Source organism: Pantherophis guttatus, chromosome 1 (genome assembly GCF_059756535.1).
Source record: "Pantherophis guttatus breed Tessera chromosome 1, ASM5975653v1, whole genome shotgun sequence".
NCBI lineage: Eukaryota > Metazoa > Chordata > Lepidosauria > Squamata > Colubridae > Pantherophis > Pantherophis guttatus.
This window is the reverse complement of record NC_142063.1, coordinates 320190531-320213175: the sequence shown is the minus strand read 5'-3', so window position 1 is coordinate 320213175 and position 22645 is coordinate 320190531. Positions and strand designations below refer to the sequence as shown.

Below are 22645 nucleotides of genomic sequence, written 5' to 3'. Positions count from 1 at the left end.
AGTATAGACTTACAACTCGAGGAATGGTTTGGAAATGAATAGATACTCAAACTGGATGCTTTATCATGTTACTAGTTTTAAATCATCCAGTCAAATGGATGGCTAGTTTTAGCATTCCATTCTAGAGAGAATGGAATGTATCTTGAAGGAATTTGGAATTTAAGAATACTTCAAGAAATTTTCCTTGTTGATTGGAGTGAGATGGATTCACAGGAGCCACTGACTGAGGTGGGCAGCCATAGAAATTGAGCAAATAAAATAAAACTAAACAGAATTGAGAAATGTAGGATTTGGAGGAGTAGACATTGTCCCAGACATCTCCCATGATACAATCAGACGCTCAGTATTGAAATATATTTTTTAAAATAACAGTGATAAATTTAGGGGTAAACTTATGTGGCAAAGCATGAGCTGATATATGATATTTACCTGTAGGAATTATTATGTAACCTAGAGAAACCATGTAGGATTATAGAACATCCTGATGGACTAGTTCGCATTCTTCTAAAAAGTGTTTTGTGTATGGCAACTATTGTATGAGTACACCACTTCGTGCCCTCAGAATTTCAAATGTGTCACTGACCTAAAAAGACGATCTATCCTTTCAGTAAGTACTGAGAAATCAAGTAGTGCAATGACATGAAGCTGGTAGTAAGGGCACAACATCACCAAGTAGAGGCCACTCTCAAGAACAAGTTTGACTGATCCTTCAGAACCCTGGACAGGTCCCATGGAAAAGTGGGGTTACTCTGGGCTGAGGATTCACTGAGCCCCTTTTAGGCTCCAGTTTTAGGTCTGTCAGATTCAGAAGATCATTTAGTAGTTGAAGTTCTGTGTAATAGGATCCAGAACCAATGCCTCTCTGGGTTACAGTTTCCTCTTCTGAGTCCCCTTATCTCTTCTTTATTTCTCTCTTTGGATTTATGCTTGGTCATTACAGGAAACCAGATCGTGGCAGTAGCAGGAATATTTCTTACTGGCTTTTATTGCTTTTCTCTTTCAGTCACTCACATTTAGATCGATGAACAAAAGGTATTGTCTCTACATGAACTACTTTCATTTGGTCACATAAGTTCTTTGCCCCCACATTGGTGCTTGCTAAGATGTTGCTGAGTGTTCTAACTTATGAACTCACAGGCCACCAACCTGGAGCCCACTGATTATATCAGAGGCTTTTCCAGCATCCTGCTGCACTGTAAGTCCCCTGTAAATGAGCTGTAAAAATTTTTCTCTGAGTCATGAATTCCAGTGAGCTGACAAATTCTTCCACCTCTTTATTTTAATACAGTAGAGTTGGCTTGCTGCTCTCATCTATAAAACTAGTCTCCCTGTCTCCATCTTTGAATTTGGGTTCTATCATGAATTGGTTTCAGATACAGACTCCATTCATTGCCATAAAATGCTTCTTTGCAACAACACTGGGCACTTTTCTCTGCATGTGCTTATTTTATATAGCCCTTCCTGGTCTAAAGCAAGTCAATACAATTTTAATACCTCTGCTGACAGTTTCAATCTAGTTGACAGTTAAATATAGAACAAGCCAAAGGGGAGACTATAAATGAACAACGTAAATACCTCTCTTTTTTCTTCCTCCCAGGCCTGTGCAGTTTTTGCAGATTTATGATTAGACTAGGCTAGTATATAATCCATTTGTGAGCACAAAATATGGCATTCCAGAGCTATTGTTACTCAGACACAGTTTCTGATTTTTGCGAATTTATTGAAAAGAATCAAAGCAGCTGAGCAATGCTTCTGTGTAATTCATTTCAATGCAGCACTTCCCTATGAGATAAACGGATAGAATATCATTCTATTAAATAGGGGGCATTGACGTAATAGTGACTTTATTGCTAAATTATATTTAAACCAGGAGTTTTTCGACTTTCATTCATTCCTACCTTGGATTATCTTATGCTAGATCTTTCAAGAAAGCCTTTAACAACCATCTGGGCTGGTTCCTGCTTGAGAAATGGTTCAGTACTATCTCCAGGGAATATATAGAAATTCTCTTAATGTATTATTTGACTGGGAAGTTCTCACATGGAGAAGAATAATGGGGCCATGCTGTTAGATTTGCCCCTAGTTAGTTCTGTTATTTTTTTCTTGAGTTTGGACATAAGAAGAAGCACTCTTGTTTTCTTCTTCCATCTTTGTGTTGTGGACCGCCAGCAGCCTGCATGGGTCGTGGCTGATCCTGACGATGAGGAGGCTGGTGTGGGGTCACGCCAGCAGCCTGTGCAGCCGGCGCTCGCGTTGGACAGTGAGGAGACTGAAGAGGATGTGGTGCCAGAGGCAGAGTCTCAGCCAGGGTCTTCAGAACCTCCAGAGGCTCCTTCAAGTGGAGAGAGCGAAGTGGAGGAGCCTCTCCTCAATGCTTGAGCACGCAGGGCTGCCAAAAGGCAGGAGTGGCTACTCAGGAGGAGGAGGTCTCCTCGAGAGTAAGGTTTGAGGATAATTGGCCACTCCCTTAGCCTATTTAAGTCACACGCAGTTAGTAATTTCTTGCTGGAAACAACATGTAATTATTACAGAGCATTTTGGAGAGTGAGTGTCTTATCGTATCTTTTTTTTCTGGGCTGGTTGCCAACCTTTGCCCGACTTTGTTTATTCTTGGTACATTATAACTTTGATAAGGACCGTTGGTGTGTGTCACAATCCTTGGGAATCCGGAGCTGGGGCAGAACACTTTGATCTCTGTTACTATGTTTTCTCGTCCATATTTGTATATGGATTTGCATATGAATATGTATCATAGCGAACATAAGATTAGAGTGGTATTTTTGGGAGATGCAGCAGGCACACTGAATTATGCTTCAACAAATCTTCAACTGAGTAAATTACAAAAATGAGGGAGAGAAGTGGATTTATAAGAAATAGAATAAATACTGTAAAATGGCAAAGAATATAATAGCAAGAATCCTACTGGCTCAGGCCAAAAGCTCATCTAATCCTACAATCAACATCTCAGAATGTTCCTACAGGTATATTTAGAAGGCTCATGTGCTTGAAGTAGTAGCCCTCTTCCACTGTTGTTCTATAACAAATGGTAATTAAGACCTGTCTTTGAATGTGGAAGTAGAGGGATGGATACAGCCATCAAGATTAGTAGGCTTTCAGAGATTAATCAGAGGAGAGCTCTGCTGCAAATAATTTGTTATGGTTACAAATCGAATGAATAAATAAGTGGAATACTGAATTCAATAGAAGTTAATAGAATTCTATACTTTGTTTGCTATATTATGCCCAGATTTGTTGGGAATCTTACACTTTCACAACTGGAGAGACTAAATATTGTATAGTGATTATTTAAAATCTTGAAACAAAAACCATTAATTTGTAAAAATATAATTTTAAAGTGAAGAATCTTCTTAGATTTTTAACTACTGTAAGGAAAATTAATATGGAGAAAGGCAAAGGGGTTGAGACTGAAGCAAGAAAGGGAAACCAAAGAGATAGTCGGAACAGCTAAATTGTTGCACTAAACAGTAACTCCTGAAGAATTCCTAGTTTATTAGACTAAGCACAACAGTTTCCATTGCCTATCTCTTTCATTTCAAGTCAAATAAGATAGCCTTTTGCTGGTTTTCTTCTAAATTCCTTGGGCTTAAATAATATACAGAAAGCTGAACCAGCTGCCTTTTTTCCTTCTAGGGGTTGGACAAAGATTAAAAGATTCTTCTATTGTATTCCATGTGTGTGTGTATATATGGATATGTGTGTGTGTGTATACATATGTATACATATATATTCTCAAACATATTGTTTTAATTCTTCTATATCAGATTATACAGAGAAAAATTATAGGGATTATGGCCAGTAGAGTGAAAACACAATAATCAGAGATGTCAATGGTTTAACTTTGGAAACCAGTTGAATTGCATGTTTATATGACTTGAATGTTCTCTTATCAGAACCAGAAGCAATAATGAAAGAACAGATAGCATTGAAGTGACTGAGCTTTGAAATAAAACCAGCTACTCTTTGGCTAACACCCACTATGTTAATTTGAATGCAGTAGACTGGCCGGATCAAAATTTGATCTTTCAAGTTCATGTCCCTTAGAGGCCTTAAGTTGAAGGGCTAAAGTAATCATTATAAAGGGGAAAAAACCTAATTTACTCAAGCCATATTATGACACTCTAGTCATATGTGACCAACCAATGGAGGAAGGATCAAAGGACATGAACATGAAAGCATTTGTGCTTTGACCATGACATTTAAAGCTAGTGCTGCCTCTCAGTTAGCCTTCTGCATAATATCTTGTGATTTATTGTTATGTCTCTCAAGATTAGGGCAATTTTATGTGTCGTTGAGGGCACAACTGGAAAAGCTTTTTCAGGACTGGGTTTTGATGAAGTGGAGAACTACCCAACTAGAGAAAAATGACATCAAAAAAAGGGGGAATTCAGTTAGAACCACATTTCTTTAGAAGTAATATATCAGTAGGCAGCCAGTGCGCTCTAGTTTACATTTGGCCAATGCTACATAATTTTTTTCTGTAACCGTTCATATGCCCAGCCTTTTTAGCTTCATAAGAGACTTGTGCAGTATGAACAGTTGCTTGAATTCCAAACATAATACTTAATAATGTAATATATAAAAGCAACTGTCTCTGGCTATTCTCTTGCAAAATATTGTGCTGAGGATTATATTTAAAGTCTACAAGTGCTGTTCTGAGATACACAGAACACTGGACTCTGAGCTTCCAGTTTAATGGGGAAAGTGTAAGGGGGGGGGGAATGTGAATCCTTTGATCTATCATAGAATCATTAGTCAGTAAAACAGTAAAACAGTGTTAGACCCTGTGTGATATAGGGTCTTGTCATTATCTCTCCAATAGGAGGAATATGTTGCACAAGATAAATTCCTTCCATCTCATCTCATACAGTGTAAATAATCCTACAAATTCAGTTGAGGGTATATTTTGTGCCTATTATGGCTTAAGATATAGAGACGCAGTGGCTCAGTGGCTAAGACGCTGAGCTTGTTGATTGAAAGGTCGGCAGTTCAGCGGTTTGAATCCCTAGTGCCATGTAACAGGGTGAGCTCCCGTTACTTGTCCCCGCTTCTGCCAACCTAGCAGTTCGGAAGCACATAAAAAATGCAAGTAGAAAAATAGGGACCACCTTTGGTGGGAAGGTAACAGTGTTCCGTGCGCCTTTGGCATTTAGTCATGCTGGCCACAGGACCACAGAGATGTCTTTGGCTTTGAAATGGAGATTAGCACCGCCCCCTAGAATCGGGAACGACTAACACATATGTGCGAGGGGAACCTTTACCTTTATGGCTTAAGAATATCTGCTCGGAATAGGCTTTGCTTCTGTAGCTGCTACTAATTTATGGAATATCTTGTTTCAGGGGATTCATTTGATCTCGAAACTTTGTAAACAGTTTCCTTCCACTAGAAGTTGTTCCTACTCCCCTGACATTGGTCCAGAGGATCCCCTAACTCTCAGGAGTACAAAGGGCCCCCAGAAAAATATGAAAAAAATGTGACTACCTCTTTATCCCTGTAAGAACTCAATTTTTTAAGCATATCATGTTTTCAGTATTTTATGGCCAATGTCGAGCAATTCAAGCAATCAATTCAAGCAATGTCTTCACAGAGAAGAGCCAGAGCCTCTGTGACACAGTACAGTCTTTGCATCTAAGGGTCAGTTTTCTTAGCTCCTCTTGTTGATAAGGACTAGAAATAACATGGAGAAAATACCTCATGCCTCTGCTACTGAACAACATGGGGAACATGCCCTAGCCCTGTCTAATGACTGTTCCTTAAAACAGTTCTAACATTGTTTAAAGATCATACAAAGAAATACAAGCAGAATATATTTGGCTGAAGAAAAGACAGTGGAATGAGAAAAAAAAATTACTTCAGAAGTTAAAGATCATAAAATCATTTATTCAAAAATGCTATGGCGCTATTTGCTAATAAATGAAGAATAAAGGAGAATCTTCAGTACAAATATAGATGTAGGCAACTCTGTTTTTACCTGTTGACCAAATGAACCATCACATATATTTTGTCTCATTTCCTATGGAAGTCCAAGAGCTGCAGGGCATCTCAGAGGCAGATTTATGGAAGCTCTAATATGTCAAATGGTGACAATGCGATAAAAAGCACAGAATTTCTGCTAAGAGGCCTCGGGCATTTTTTTCCTTCTAGAAGGAAAAAAAATTGCCCTGAGGCCTTAGCTGTATGTCATTTGCTGGTACATCAAGCCCGCTTGTGCATTTCAGTCCATGAGCCCTGGCAGTAGAATTGAGTACAATCTCTTAGGATCGTAACTGAAAGTCAAGGCTTCTTTAATACATTCTCCACTTCTCCTAGGATTTGTGAGTAGAATAGGAAACAGTGGTGGGTTGCTTCCGGTTCAGTCCGGTTCTTGCGAACTGGTAGTAATGGCGGTGGGAGGCTCCACCCACCCACCCAGACATCATCTTGAACAATCTTCTGAAGCTTCTGTGCATGCGCACATGCGCTCCTGTTGCTAACCAGTAGCGGAGGTAAGTAGAACCCACCCCTGATAGGAAAGTTACATCTATTAAAAGTTAGAATATTTTGGTGGGACTTGATTTGAAAAGAAGAGGAGAAGAAGCAGCATAACAGCAAGAGAAAGAAAATAGGTTCAGGCAGGGACGGATTTTCCTATAGGCTAACTAGGCTTCAGACTAGGGCCTCAAGATCAAGAGGGGCCTACATTCAAATTGTTAGCAAAATTAAAATTACACTATTCTAAAAACAGTGAACACTAAAACACTGAACCGAAAATAAGGAGAAATTCTACGCATATGACTAATAAACAAACATAAAAACTTAAAAATGGGAGGTGAAAGGGCCTCATGAGTGGAATAGCCTAGGGCCTCTTTTCATCTAAATCCGGCCCTGGGTTCAGGGACCAGAATACATACCATCCAATATGATGAATTCTTATTCTGTTGCCTAGTTCTCATACACAGCAGCTGGAGTAATCTACCTGCCTTGAGATTGTATAACTGCGAGGGGGAGGATTCACCTGTTTCTCCATAGTAGAAAATGCTGATACAGAGACATGAATATGATGCTGATGTATTGCATTATTTGGACTATTTATATCCTTTGTTCAAGTTACAGTAGATTCAAGTGATTTACAAATAAAATAGGCACTTTAATAATAAAAGTCTAGCAAACACTATAAACACATAGCTCATTGGGATTTTTCCTGTTGGCCAGAGGTGGGCTTCAGCAGGTTCTGACCAGTTCTGGAGAACCGGTAGTGGAAATTTTGAGTAGTTCGGAGAACCGGTAGTAAAAATTGTGACTGACCCCTCCCCCATCTATTCTCTACCTCCCAAGTCCCAGCTGATTGGGAAGGAATGGGGATTTTGCAGTATCCTTCCCCTGGAGTGGGGTGGGAATGGAGATTTTACAGTATCCTTCCCCTGCCATGCCCACCAAGCCATGCCACACCCACCAAGCCACACACACACAGAACCAGTAGTAAAAAATTTTGAAACCCACCACTGTTGCAGGCCGTTTGATAGTACAATAATTTCCACATGGCAACTAATGTCATCTACCCTACCTCAGCCCACTAGCAAAATGTACACTAAATATACCTGTAAATCCTTCCTCCCTGTAGTTATCTAATCTCAAAGCAGGTGGCTACTTCACCTTATGTTTGTGAGAACTATGTTATGGAATAAAAACATATCTCAATTTATTCCTTTGGCCACTGAGGATAGTTGTCTTTCTGGCAATTGTTCTTTCCTAGGTGTTATGCTACACTGATTCTTTATTAGCTGCTAATGACTATCACAGTAGTGTCAAGGTCTCGATCATCTGAACACATCACAGACTGTTACATTATATTTTAGGTAGTTAAAATTAAAGCTTTGCAATGATGGAGAGGCATTCAGTTGTGTTCTATTGCCTTCGTAGCTGCTTAGGTAAGAGTCTGTACTGGACTAGGGCCATTCTCTGAATGAAGAGATAGGCAGGGAGGTGGTGATATGGTGGAGGTATGTTGCTGTTAGAACATATGGAATCTCATGCCTACAAGGTCTGTTTCAAATGGTCAGCTGCATTTTATTGTTTTACATTTCTTAACATTTTCTCTTATTTCCTATCTGTTGATTTAAAACATGCACTTGAAAATTCTATCCATGTTTGGCTGCTTCCCAAGATTGCCCGGAGTATTAGAAGCTTCCAGCTAGGTTTTTTTCTGTTATTGCTCTGCCTCCCAGAACAGCAGAAAAGTTAATAAACATGTATCTGGACTGTACCACTTCAAGCAAGATTTAAGGGATTTGATAGACCATTCTATTCGTGGGGGGGAAAAAATCAACCTTTGGAAGAGAACAATTACAGGCTGGTTTTCTCTGTGATGAGTAGCTAAGTATGAATATCTATGGAGATTCTTTTGGGTTAGATTCAGGGGTGGGTTCTAAATTTTTTTACTACCGGTTCTGTGGGCGTGGCTTATTTTGTGGGTGTGGCTTGGAGGTCATGTGACTAGGTGGGCATGGCTAGCTGGTCAGAGTCATTTCTGGAAGGTCCTCGCACTTATGACCAGTCCTCGCACTTACGACCCGACTCATTTGGTTGCTTTTAACACTGATCAGCTGTAGGACAGCCCTTTGAAGCCCCGCGGCAAGAATTTAAACAGTTTTTTTCCCTCTAGTCATCAGCTGGAACTCAGGAGGCAGCAATAGATTGGGGGTGGGACCAAATAAAAGGTAAGAATAACGTGGGGGTGGGTGGGAGGGGGGTGGGGAGAACCGATTTGGTGACATCATATCGTCACCGCTACCGGCCGAATCGGACCGAACCAGGAGGAACCCACCACTGGTTAGATTCTATGAACAGGTTTATAGAATCTGCTGATTGTGAAAAAGATTTGACCAAATGGGCTGCCCTACCTTAAGCCTTTTCTAAGCAACAGGTTGTCAGTAGACTTTTCTGAGCTCAGTACAGCAGTTATTAGATACAATAGTATTAGTATGCAGCATATTTTCCCTGCAAGTGGAAATCATAATATTGGTCTACCTTGAATCACCTTGAATGATTGAAGTATTCTATATATGTGCTAAGATTACTCATGCATGTAACACCTAACACCTTCTACAGTTTTTGCACTTGAAGTAAAAAATGACCCAAATTAATTAATAATGAGATTAGATACTATGGAATCTTAATTTCATATAGACTCTGCAGCACAGCACCTAATATTTCTCTCTTTTCCTAAGACTGACATTAGTTGCCAACTTCTGTGCTTAGATTCACATGTAAGTATAATTTTTCCATGACTTGGAATTGGAAGAAAGTATTTGCCAGTTTGTTTTCTGGCATGACAGCCCAGCCTAATTAATCTGTAATGTTTTTTTTTTCTATGAGCAGAACAGGGCTTTAAGCATGAACATATATATGTACAATAGGGTTATACAAATCAGTGTTTAAGCTTCTTTTATAAAGCAACTTTAAAAAGAGAAGAAACAATGCAAGGACATGGTATTCTCAAGAATGGACAAAGATATCAAAGGAAGGGTTTTTTTTCCATAATCTTAATTCATGTAGGAGAGTGTTTGGATTGTTACAACACACAGGGAATGCAAGGACAATTCCCTTTCCCATTAGAAAATTAATTGAATATCCTCCCTCTCACATACAATTAAATAACAGAAGAACTTTCAGTGGGCCCATGAAGCATTTTTAAAAATATAATTGCCACATATACTTTGGGGGAAATCTCCCTGGAAATTCTTTTACTCATGTAGAAAATTATTGCCTATTAGTCTCAATGAAAGCTTTTTTGGGGTTTTTTTTTTGTTTTTTTGGGAGGGGGGTGGTAGTAGCATGTAAAAACTGGATGGTTAAACATAACTTTATGAGCTTTAGTCATTACAGAAAATCATATTCACACCATGGAACATAACATGGGGTGGAGGGGAATAATTGGAACCAATGGACATTAATTCAAGCACAAGGAACTATGGCTCCTCAGCCAACAGTAGCCATGCTTGGAGGATGCCATTTCTTTTGCTCCCTTATAAAGAGAAGTTGGGGTTCCTTGGAATAGTTTACTGGTGTTAAGTGCATTGAAGTTGATGGCTACTCAGCAAACTCTGAATAAGAAACAGTGCTCGTCAGAAAAGTAGATTAAGTAATAAAAGAGTTTTCTAGACTGGGTGTGGATGTATTTCTAGCTGGTTTATTTAAAAACTCCATTTGCTATGGATCAGTGCAGAAGCAGCATCTTTGCATGACTATTTGTTCTTTTTCCAGTCGTCTGACACTTAACTTTGTAGACTGCTTTCCTGACTTCCAACCTTTTACTAGTATTATGCCTTTGTTTTACTAAATGAACTGCTTTTCTGGTTTCTGCCCTCTTGTTAATCCCAACTTCATCATGCGCAATCACTTGAATGTCTGCTGCCTGTCTTCAACTGTATAGTTTGCTATTTACAGCTTTTGTGTGTGTCTCCTGCCCACTCTCCATTATGAGAGATGGCACAGAAAATGTGCAAATATTTTTGAGACAACGGAGTTAGTTTATGGAAAGAGAGAAGGGATAATTGGACACTGAAATATTCCTTTGAATGATTATTGTCAGATTCAAAGAGTAGTCAGATAACTTTTACAAATTTTAGGGATTGCAGATTTTTAGAGGCACAATCCTAGTTTTTCATGACAAGATGTAGTAATGTTATACAATGTTGGCTCATTACTTTTTTGCATATAACAAACTTCTTATAGTATAACTTGATTCATGCAACCTGAAAAGTTGAATAAAATGAGATTGAATAGTTGGTTGGTCTATGTGAAATGAAGGAGGTCTTTTAGAAGAGAAGGTTGGGAAATGTTTGCACCTTAATCAGGAACTCCCAAGTTATTATTTTGCATTATGGAAAAGCTGCAGTTTGAGAAGTAGAAACTTGATTAAATTTTGGACCCAAGATTAATAAAAGGAACTACTAAGGAGAGAATGGAGAGTTCTGTAGTTTAAATTTATTGCAAAACTCATGGTTTTTTTGTTCAGTCACTAAGTCGTGTGTGAATCTTCACAATCCCATGGATCATAGCACACCAGGCCTCTGTGTTCTCCATGGTCTCCAGGAATTTGCCCAAATTCATGTTCATTGCATCAGTGACGCTATCTAACCATCTCATCCTCTGCCATCTTCTTCTCCTTTTGCCTTCAGCTTTTCCTGACATCAGGGTCTTTTTCAATGAGGCTTCTCTACTTATTAGATGGCCAAAGTATTTGAATTTCATCTTCAGTATCTGTCCTTCCAAAGAACAGTCAGGGTTGATTTCCTTTAGGATTTGACTAATTTTATCTCCTTGCAGTCCAAGGGACTCTCAAGAGTCTTCTCCAGCACCCCACTTTGAAAGCATCAATCAATTATTCGGCACTCAGCCTTCCTTATGCTCCAACTTTCAAGCCATACCTTACTACAGGGAAACAAAACTATAAGCAGACCTACCACTCTTCTAATCCTATCTTTGTGATTTGAAATAGGTTTTAATAGATAGATTTCTGGCTGCCTCAAAATCTAGCTATAGAACTTATTTAGTTTGTATAAATCACTTTTTAAAAATTCAAAATGTCCAGGAGAGAAAAAAAAAAACTCCAAGCGCTTTCCTGGAATTCTCCCTCTTGATGCTGGCCTAATTCCATTCACCTCCAGGTTTCTGCTTGTGCCATCAGTTTCTGCTCCTCTTGTTTTATAGCTGACTCCTGGATTTTGCATCTTGCCCTTTTTAAGCAAAGCAGCAAATACACAGTTAATACTATTGACACACTAATGCCTTCATTTGCGGCATCCCCTTGGAAGGTTGGATCTGTTGAAAATTACTGTCAAGGTTAAGCAACGTTTTGCTGCTCTTTCTTTAAAATTATTTTCTCTTCCCCTTTCTCATTTTGTGGCAGTACATTGGATTTGTTTTTGTTTTTTTATTTAAAAAATAGCATGATTACCATAAACCTATTGGAGACATGCATTTAATTTCATGTTTCACCATCGTTTCACTTCATTGTTATCCAAAAAGTATTGACTGCTTACAGTCTGAGAAAACAAGTTCCAGTGGGAAGGAGGTCTTCCCTGTGGAAATAATACCATCATTTTCATCAGAGTTGAAGGGACCTTAGAGGTCTTCTAGTCCGACCCCTGCTGAAGCAGGAGATCCTATACCATTCCAGACAAGTGGCTGTCCAGTCTCTTCTTAAAAGCCTCCAGTGATGGAGCACCCACAACCCCTGAAGGCAAGCCTTTTCACTCGTTGGTTGCTGTCATTGTGAGGAAATTTCTAAATTGCTTCTCTCTTGATTACTTTCCATCCATTGTTTCTTGTTTTGCCTTCTGGTGCTTTGGAAAATTGGTTGACCCCCCCCCCCTACACATTCAAATAAAAGAATATCCTTCCTGGGTCTCCCAGATCTCCAGACTAGAATTTCAAGGGGTACTTCATATTGTGGAATTTCCTGAATTTCTTGTTAAATTATCAATTCAGTCCCAAAATCTGATGTGAGAAACTATATATTAAATAAAGATTTAGTTTGGAGGATGGAGTTACATTGTTTTTGAATGTTATAATAATTTTGCTTCATAAAATACACATTGAATGCCCACACTACATTCTTGAAATTGAGGGTTGGGAATAATTTTTAGACACAGTGGAGAAGGTAGTAGTGTTTTATTCTACCAACTGACTGTTTTGAATAAGAGAACTGAAAGTGCAGCTTGAAGCTATTTTGCTAAATTTGAAGAAAGGTTCCATATCCCAATTAAAGATTCAGAATGGAAAATCACGGCAATAATTCTGAACAGTAATTCAGTGGAATTGGCAGGAAAACAGAGATGTTCACAGTATGCAACATTATTTTAGACTGTTTTCCTGACTCATGGACAGGTTTCATGCAAGACCCCAACTGCATTTCCCATGTCTATTCCACAGCTTTTACAGCATTCCATAAAATAAAGCAAAAGTTAAGATAGTTGTGTTTTTTATGATCTCAGAATCACAGAATTGGAAGAACATTGAAAACCATCCCCAATCCAGATGGCTTTCTATGTCATAATTACAGATGAAACTCTGTATTCTTTTCACTTTGCATAATTTCCCCAGATTAGTCTGTGAAAGTTAGTTGATCATATGCCACTAGAAGAAAGAAACTACAGCATGTGATTTGCCTGCAGAGAGTTCTTGCTTTTGAGCTAAATTACATACTGCAGAAGGAAGCTATCTTTAGAAGAACATTATCCAACCAGAGACCCCCTCCAGATGGGTTGGATTATAATTCCCAACAGCCATGCCACATGGCTATTGAATAATGGGAATGTTAATTCAGCACAGCTCAAAAGGCTGGGAATGCTGTAGAGGAGATTAGTTCCATTCCTACTAAATGGTCAATCAGATCCTCAGCATGAGCAAAAATCATTGGAATGAAATAATGCTGGATTCCCTTTCATGCAGCTCAACAGTTGGCTCTTTGTGAGAACATCGTCAATCCAACTGTTGTTCCAAGATCTTCCTGGCTCCTGCTTTTCCATATTTGTGGACCAATTTTTATGAGTTTCCTAATTACTGACCCTGCTTCAGTAATTCAAAGAAAAGGGATCTTCCATTTCTCTTTTTAAACAAGGACTGTCTCTGACTTTAAATGAATGCCCTTGTTTTTCCCTCCTTCCTAGACAGTGCCCCTCTGGTTTCTTTTCCTCTTTTTTCTTGGCATATTTCTAGTCTCTGACCTTATTGGCAAACATGATTTAAACATTTGTTATGCTTTCTCTACAGACTTTTTCTGGAACGGCTAAGTTGTACTCAAAAATGAAAGTAAATTCTCTTTGTCTCAAAAGTGTATTTTTCTACATTGTAGAAAAAACAGCTGATGATGATGTCCAGAAGTCTGATATCTCATCCAGCAGCCAAGGAGTGATTGAAAAGGAATCCCTTGGGCCTCTTCTTCTTGAGGTATGTGCTTAAGAAAAACAGCTGCTCCACGTAGTATTTCTAATGCAACTTTTTAAACATAGAGTTTTCCGTTAAATTTTGTTGGAAAGTAGAAAGGATATTAGCATAAGAAATTGTGGAACTTTTGTGTTGGGACTAATTACTAATTAGACTAAAAGAAAGATGTTGGGTAAATGGATTATAGGTACTGTAGTCCTCAACTTGCAATCATTCATTTAGTGGCTGGTTGAAATTACAACAGCACTGAAAAAAGTGACATATGACCGTTTTTTCACCCTTATGACCGTTGCAGCATCCACTTAACCCAGTGGTCACAAACAGATTTTTAATCCACATTCATTCTGTACCTATTATCACCTTAAAGTATTTCTTTTGCATTGGTTATTCACTTCTCTATTTCATGTAGCACTACATGACTGTAGCACCCAGTTCCCATTGCAACCAATTATGTTTCTTCTGATTAGCAATATTAGTAAAGCTGCCATCCTATCCATGACTCCTTATAGGAACTCTGTAGCAACTTCTCCAATTCTGGAACCAATCATCAGACTCTTGTCTGATGCCCAACCCATTCCAGCTGGTCAGTCAATCTTTCCTGGGGGATTTCTTTCTGCCTGTCTCCAAAGCTACCACTACTAACATTCCTGTGCCACCCTGAGAGAAAAAGCCACAAAGACTCATAGGATTTCTACTTTCTTTTCCTACAGTTCTTTTTTTTTTTTCCTATTCTGTCCCACATTTAGCGCCTCTCTCAATCTTATGGCTTTCACTCATGCTTCCAAAGTTTTTTCATAAACAATAAAACAATTGTGGTTTTTAATCTCTTTTACATATAAAGAAAAGATTTGGCTTCATAACAAAGAGAGCTCTTTCAAATCAGGTTGTCTCCTGTCACCATTCTCAATCATTCTTGATCTCTAAATGTCCTAATATTTTTTTTTCTATATTTCTGGTCTCATTTCTCTCATCCATTCATGTCACTTGGTTGAATAATCCTTTTCCTGTGTTGTGTTCATTCAGAACATTGCATAGTTTCCCCCCCCCCCCAAAAAAAATTGTCTCTGCTTCTTTCATTTTCCCCATTTCCTGGGGCATAATATGTAACAATCGCTAACCTAGAAATTCCTGCTTTCATATACACTGACAGTACCCCAGATGATATTAGTGCATATTTTCTGATATGCTTTTCATCCCTTTCATTCATAAATAAAGCTACTTTCTGTGCATTTATTCATTAACCCTGCTCCACAAAATCAAGCCACATTCACTCTGAACAGATATATTTCTTCCACCGTTTCCTAATTTTTCAGTCCCACAAGGAATCTATTTTTCTTTATTTATTTTCATTCTGTCCATAAGCTTCACAATTTATTATTTTGATATTTCAGGTTTCAAAATTCTATATGCCATGTTTGAATTGGATGGTATTAATAAATAAATAAATAATAGGTCATTACTAGAATGGCTAACTGACCTTTGCTGCCCATCATAGCTCTGTTCATTTTACACTTTTTAAAATATGGAGAATGTGTAGGCTAAATTAGCAGTCAGTTATACCAATACTGCATTTCCTGGTAAAGGTAAGACCACATTCTGTCCACTCGCTACTTTCTAGGACAGGGGTGTCAAACTTGCATCATCACGGCATCATGACATGATGTATCGCAACTTTTTCCCCCTTTGCTAAAATGGGTGGGTGTGGCCAGCGCATGACGCATCTGACCCATGGGCCATGAGTTTGTCACCCCTGTTCTAGGAGGTGCATGCAATGTACCAACAAACCCTCAGGCTAACAAGTTTGGAAACAAAATTCACATCAAAGAAGGGGAGTCATCTCTTGGAAGAACTCAAGAGATTCTTTATTTTGATATTTCTTGTGATACACGTTCCTTACTCACCAATCACTTGTACCATGCATGTTTGAACTTTTACATTTAGCAGCAAAATTAGTCCCACTCCTAATATCTGGAAGTAGATTATTTATGATCAGTCTCAGGTTAGATAAGTGTCAGATGGGCCACGTTAACTAAGATTGATTTACATTCAATACTATTTTCAACTGTTTATTCACTTTTTTCCCTTTACCTGCTGTGTCCTGTATGATTTATTAATGTACCTTTCTCTTTCCCAAATACTTTTAAAAATCATATCACATTTAATTGTTATGATGAGACTGTTAGTGTCCTAAAACAGCTGAAAATTAAAGGGGGCGGAATTTTAATTCAGACAGGAACCTGTGAGCTGCACTTTCCACTCAAAAGCATGTAATGCAGAAACCTCTTGTTGCTTAGCAACAGACAACTGTGACTCAGTGAAACTGCAAGCCATGGGCTAATTTTGTTTGAGGGGGGAGGCTGTGGAGAGTGGATTGGCTTGGTTTGAAATTACTTCCTGTTTCCAGCAGCTAATATAGAAGGAACCACTCTTCCAGTACAAAATAAAGAGCCAGATAAATTACGTCTCCCTAGCAAAAGCAATACTAAAAAGGGAAACAAATGCTGATAGAAATGCCCAAAGTGTGTGGTTGGGTCTGGGCATATATTGTTTTGAAAGATGAAAGAGCAGTCCAAGCCTATATGACTCAGGCAGCACTTAGGCCAGGGGTGAAATGCTCCTGGTTCGGACTGGATGCCTGATCCGGTAGAGATGGCAGCGGGTGGTTCGGAGAACTGGTAGCAAAAATCCCTGCGCCCCCCTCCCCCCCCAATGCCCAGCTGAGCAGAGCGATTATCAGAGGCTGTTTTTTTTACTTTTAAAAGCATTTTTTCTACAACCTCTTCAACCAAAAAAATGTTTTTAAAAGTTAAAAAAAAAAGCCTCTGATGATCGCGCGGCTCAGCTGGGATTGTCAGAGCCTTTTAAAAGCATTTTTTTCTGCAACCTCTTCGGCCGAGGAGGTTGTAGAAAAAATGCTTTTAAAAGTAAAAAAAAAAAGTTGGCCACGCCCACCCAGTCACATTACCCCCCTCAACCAAGCCACACCCATAGAACCGGTAGTAACAAATTTTACATTTCACCACTGACTTAAGGCATCCCTCAACTATACCAAAGGGAAGTCACTCCATCCTGTTTAGGAAATATACAGCAATCAGAAATCTGCCATGCCTTGTGTTAGCTAGATTCTACTTTATTTCTTTCTGTTTCTTTCATTCTTATGAATTCAAAGGTGCTTCATCCTCATTAGCAGACTGTGCCCTTTGAGTGTTTCATCTTCATATAAGAATATTTTAGGCCAGGTGTCCTCAACCCCTGGGGTCACAGCCCATTACCGGGCCGTTCGGAACTAGGCTGCGGAAGTGGCAGGCAAGCCCCTGCAACTCACACAAATGGAGCTGCGTGTGTGCGCTTCCCCACCACTCGTGTAGAACCATCTCCTCTCCTCTCCTCCCCCTCCCCCCCCCAGGCTGGGCCACAAAGCCAGAAAGGTTGGGGAACTCTGTCTTAGGCCAGCCCAATTGAGAGCCTTCTGATTGTAAATGTCTGAAGAACAGATTTTTCTCTCTCAAGTTGGCTTTCTATAGAAAGGAAAGGAAAAAAAAGCCTCAGCTTGAAATCTAAAATGTGCAGAATCATTACCGAAAGGAATGATAATAGGAAGACAAATGTTAGTCAAATAATGAGGTAAATTATGGGATAAATTATCACCCACCATGGGAGTTGTCACCTGTGCAATCGGGTGGCTACTCCTGGAGCATTGATGCCAACAATTATTTCCTTTCTTTATATCAGCATTGTAAGAAAACATGCTGGTTAGGCAAGATATTCTGGCAGAGTCACCTTGGGCAGCAAAAGCAAAAAGCAAAAGCAGCACAAAGAAAGTGGTAGAGGGAGAGCCAGTTATGAAGTTTGGCAGATTTGATGGCAGAATAATCTAAAAATCTAGACTTCTTCTTCTGAAAAGTGGATGTGTCACTGTTCATGCAGTGTTCGACTAAAGTAATATGCATTTGCCCACATAGGAGTAAAGACGAGTATTTTTTATAAGTTGATTATATGTATTAAGCACGACTGCTGGGGCCTACAAGTATCATTGTTACTTGTATATTTCTGATCTTTACCCATGATGGTGCCCTGATCATCCATAACCCCAATTGTCAGCTCTTTGTTGTTCTAAAGACATGTAAAGATAGAAACACCTTTCTTAATGCCCTTTGTCATTGTTTTGGCCCCTGCAGGCACTGGATGGCTTTTTCTTTGTTGTGAACCGTGAAGGACGGATTGTGTTTGTGTCTGAGAATGTGACCAGCTACTTAGGCTATAACCAAGAGGAGCTTATGAACACCAGTGTCTACAGTATCTTGCATGTGGGAGATCATGCTGAATTTGTCAAGAATTTGCTGCCTAAGTCACTAGGTGAGCAGTGTGACTTTCTTGGCCTTCTCTCATTCTCTTTGCAAAGCTGCTACTGAATCAACGAAACACATCCGTATAATTTCAATATAAATTCATGTCAGGATACTAAGGATAACTTTTCTAGATAGTACTGAAGTAAGTGTGTAGAGAAAAGTAAGGCACTCTAAACCACAATAATTAACCAAAAACATTTTTATCAGAATATAAGGAATATTTTAAAAATCATGATGTAAAAAGGTAACTGATGAAAATTCCAGGTATCCTAAAACTGCTTCTTTATCTAGAGTTCTAACTGATATTTTTTGGTAATATTTGTGAAGAAAAACAAAAGGTTGAGTTTTTTAGCTTAAAGAAGTGATAATAGATGGCCTAGAACAAAATGACTATGTTATTCTTTTCTTTGCACATCAGATTCATAAAGCCACTTCATATAATACATTTTTAAGTGTTTGATTTTAGCTTAATATGTTGAATGTTTCTCAGAATGTGCAGTTGAGTTGAGTAGATGCAAGCTGCACTCAGGAGCAATAGCAGGTGGTTAGGAGATTAGGAAGCAGCTCTGTTTTGCAAACAAGATCCAATTTAATTTTGCCGGTGACATGCCATTCCAAATGCATATCATTCATTCTGCATTTAAGCTGATTTTTGAATAATATGCTAACTCACAAGCATCATTATGTAATTCTCAGTAAGAACTTCAGTTGACTACTCAACCAGAAACCATTTTTTTGCCAGTTTGAAAGCTAGAGAGCTAAAAATGTGAAATGCTTACTGAGTGTCAGCTTAGCCAGCAGACTAAACCAGTGACTGGAGGCACAAAGATGCTCTTTGGTCAGCTCGTCATTAATGTGGCACATTGAGTACATAGCCTGATTCAGTCAGAGAGCTGGCTGCTTACAAATCAATGTTTTGTTCAGAGAAGGTCAACTGCTTGCTGATGTTTAATCAACTTTGATGATAAAACCCCTCTTGCTTAACAAGGTTCTGTTTATCAAAGTTATGGCCTATTAGCTAAAGTTTTATTAGTTGACAAGTCACTAATTCAGTAAACTCTCATAGTTCTTATAACTGTCTTATTGGGTCAATGCAAGAGTGTGCTGAAGCTGCAAAGGTACATGTTACACTTCCATGGAGGGAAAGAGAAACCATCAATAACACACTGAGCACTTTATGGAAAACAAGTGAAGGTCAGCAATGATTTTATATGAATACAGAAAGCCAGAGAGAGAGAAATTCCCAGCTCTTACTGTATTACCCACTCTGCGGGTCTTCTTTGAAGGTTCAAAATATAGGTAGAAAATGAGAATAAAGTAGCATACAGATTTCTTGTTTTATAATCTGGAACCTTTCACTTGCTATAGTCCTCCTTGATCATGCATATATACTTGCATTTGTGCATCTATGAAGCACATATGTATATGTGTATGGTCACTGATTCAAATTTAATAGACCTGTCTGTGCAACCTTAATGATAGTTGAAACAAGTGCCAAATACAATAAGTTCAAAATCTAAAAGGGTCCCCCATCTAGAAAAGTGTTGCCAAAAAGGGCTAATACTCAGCAGGGACGTGCAAGAGTGAAAATTTGTATAATACTTTTCTTTGAGTCATTTGGAAGACAAAATAGTCCTTGAAGAAGAATCCTTTTGAAATTATAAATGTATTTTAGTGTTCTGCTCTCTTTTTTCATTCTATAGCTACCTTTCTTTTTTGGTTGAATTGCACAGTGAGAGGATCTCAATATGAGGATCTGCAATCTCAGTTCCTTGCATGTCCATGCAGTTGGATAAGATCTTAGTCAGAGATGGATATTTTTTTGGCTCATGTTTACATGCATCATCTAATAATATGTCATACCTGCATATGCACAATCATAAATACCAATTACATTTTACTGGGGAAGAGGATGCCCAAGATGGATCTTACTTGTACCATTTTCTATTACACTGCACATTTCTGCAGAATTTAAAGATTATTTACCTTCATCTATTAACTTTAAACTTTATTAGCTTTATTTTCCATCCTTATCCAGGAATCCAAGGTGGTTTCCCTTTATTTTATTTCACAACAAAAATGAAGTGAATCAGTCACCCAGGCAAATTCCATTGCTGAGGTGGGACTTAAGTTTGGGTCTATCAATGTTTCAATGCTACACCATACTGGCTATTTTAATGTCAAATTGGTGGAGTTTGCTTTAGATTTTAAGTAAACAATCAGATGCACCCTTTAACATATGCTGCAATTTTCAAAATCAGTTCTGCTAAACTAATGCTAGCATAGACCATTTTAATATTGATTTCAGTGTGGCTGGTATCAAATTTGCTTCAGTCAATATAAAATTGACTTAAGCTAATTTAATATAAGGTAGGTTTAAATCAATATTTCACTTAATCAGGTCTTAATTGATTTTAGCTTACTGCAGTGTAAATTTATGCATGGATAGAGTTCAATGTTTTATGAAATGTTACTGTTGCATTAAACACACATTCTCACATTCGCATACAGCTCAGCCAGTTTTCTATAGACAAATTAAAAACTTGTGTTTTTCTAGTACTTTCTGAGAAAATTATGCAAGTTGTACCTTATTCACACTGAACATGGATTTTTTTAAAAAAAATGTGAATATGGTTGCCAAGGAAACTGCTATGCTGAATGCAAATATGAGAGGTAACCATAGCAGAAAATTTCAGAAGTACCATCATTCTGTGAGTCGAATATATTTATTTATTTATTTATTTATTTATTTATTTATTTATTTATTTATTTATTTATTGTCATATTTATATGCTGCCCTTCTCCCGAGGGACTCGGGGCAGCTCACAGAATAAAACAATCCAACAATAAATAGAATTAAAATATTAAAATCTGATTTAAAAACCCCAAATCCCCCAAATTAAAATGCATGGCAGATCAGGGAATTTGCTGAAAGAGCCATGTCTTTAGGTCGACGCGGAAGGTGCGGAGGTTGGGGGCCATCCGGAGCCCAGTGGGTAAACCATTCCAGAGAGTCGGTGCGACCACAGAGAACGCCCTCATCCTGGGGGCCGCCAGCCGACATTGTCTGGCCGATGGGACCCGGAGGAGGGCAGTCCTATGTGAGCGCACTGGGCGGTGGGAGGCCGGTAGGAGGTAGTCCTGCAAGAATATATCCTTTGCATGTATATGTTTTCAATCAATAAAAGGATTTAGTGATGTATAGCTTGACCAAGAATGATGTTTGTGGCTGGAGGGATGTTTCTCCCCACCCCCCACCCCAAGATTGTCAATCTGTGAACCTCCTGGTGAAACTGTGATTTTTTTAGTTTCAATTTTTGGAGAGAGACTATTTATGCAAAATAGATCTGTTAAGATTGTGTTGACTTAGCACATTTATTTTTGAACTTTACTTCTGAAAGCCCCATTCCCAGCTATGCATTAGCGTTTGTTAGTCAATCATGGGGATTTTTTTCTATCAAGGAAGGAGAAGTTAGAGTTACCAGTGCACTTTTCACCTCCTGTAAAAAAAAAATCCCCCTGGATTCTTTCTCTTTGGAGGGTATCAAGGGTCACAAAAAGAAGGAGAAATAAGTCATGGAGTGGATGGTTCCTGACACCTACCATAAATGTTCTTAGAGATGGTGGGAGAAGTAAAGAGAATATGAGGACGAGCTTGTCCTCTTTGAGAAGGAAAGGGGGAAGTAGTATGTGGATCATTTCTTATACTTATTGGCATTTGGGCAAAGCTGTAGTAATCTCAGTTTCCAAATTCTGGTTTCTGCACATTCATTTTTTCAAAACCCTTCAAGAAGCGTCTTTATTCTATCCCATGTGCATCTGCAGTTAATGGAGTCCCTTGGCCCCAAGAATCCACCCGACGCAATAGCCACACCTTCAACTGCAGGATGCTGATCCGTCCCCCAGATGAGCCAGGTGCAGAGAACCAAGAGGCCCGCCAGCGTTACGAGGTTATGCAATGCTTCACGGTGTCTCAGCCAAAACTGATCAAAGAAGAAGGTGAAGGTAAAGACTGCTAGATCTGGAGGTGGAAAAGGGCTAGTTCATGGTGCATCAGAAAGAGGGGGAAAGCCACAGATGATTTCCTTCTGTCCTTCCATAGGACATTGCAAGGGGATTGCAACTCCATAAAAGCCCATACTGTCTACAACATTTTATGCTGACTTAAGAGGAGAGGTGGTGATATCTGTAATTCAACATGTAAAATCCATAGATTTTACTGTACTACATACCTTCCAAATTTCACACTCAACTGACCAGCAAATTTAGTCCTCATGGGAAAGGAAATGTTTCCAAAAGGTCCATCGCAGCCCGACTCCTTCTTGCTACTTACATTCACACCAGTCTG

At 38.8% G+C, this 22645-nt stretch overlaps 1 protein-coding gene across 18 annotated transcripts in view; it reads left to right on the top strand.

Annotated features, from left to right (window-relative positions):
- Window positions 1-22645, top strand: part of NCOA1 (nuclear receptor coactivator 1) — a 294599-nt gene that overhangs the window by 223838 nt on the left and 48116 nt on the right. For all 18 annotated transcript variants that reach the window (XM_034421269.3, XM_034421265.3, XM_087883325.1 and 15 more), the window contains 3 exons: window positions 13857-13951; window positions 18127-18304; window positions 22123-22302. In XM_034421269.3, the coding sequence (XP_034277160.2) occupies window positions 13857-13951; window positions 18127-18304; window positions 22123-22302 (453 nt within the window). The remainder of the gene's footprint in view (window positions 1-13856; window positions 13952-18126; window positions 18305-22122; window positions 22303-22645) is intronic.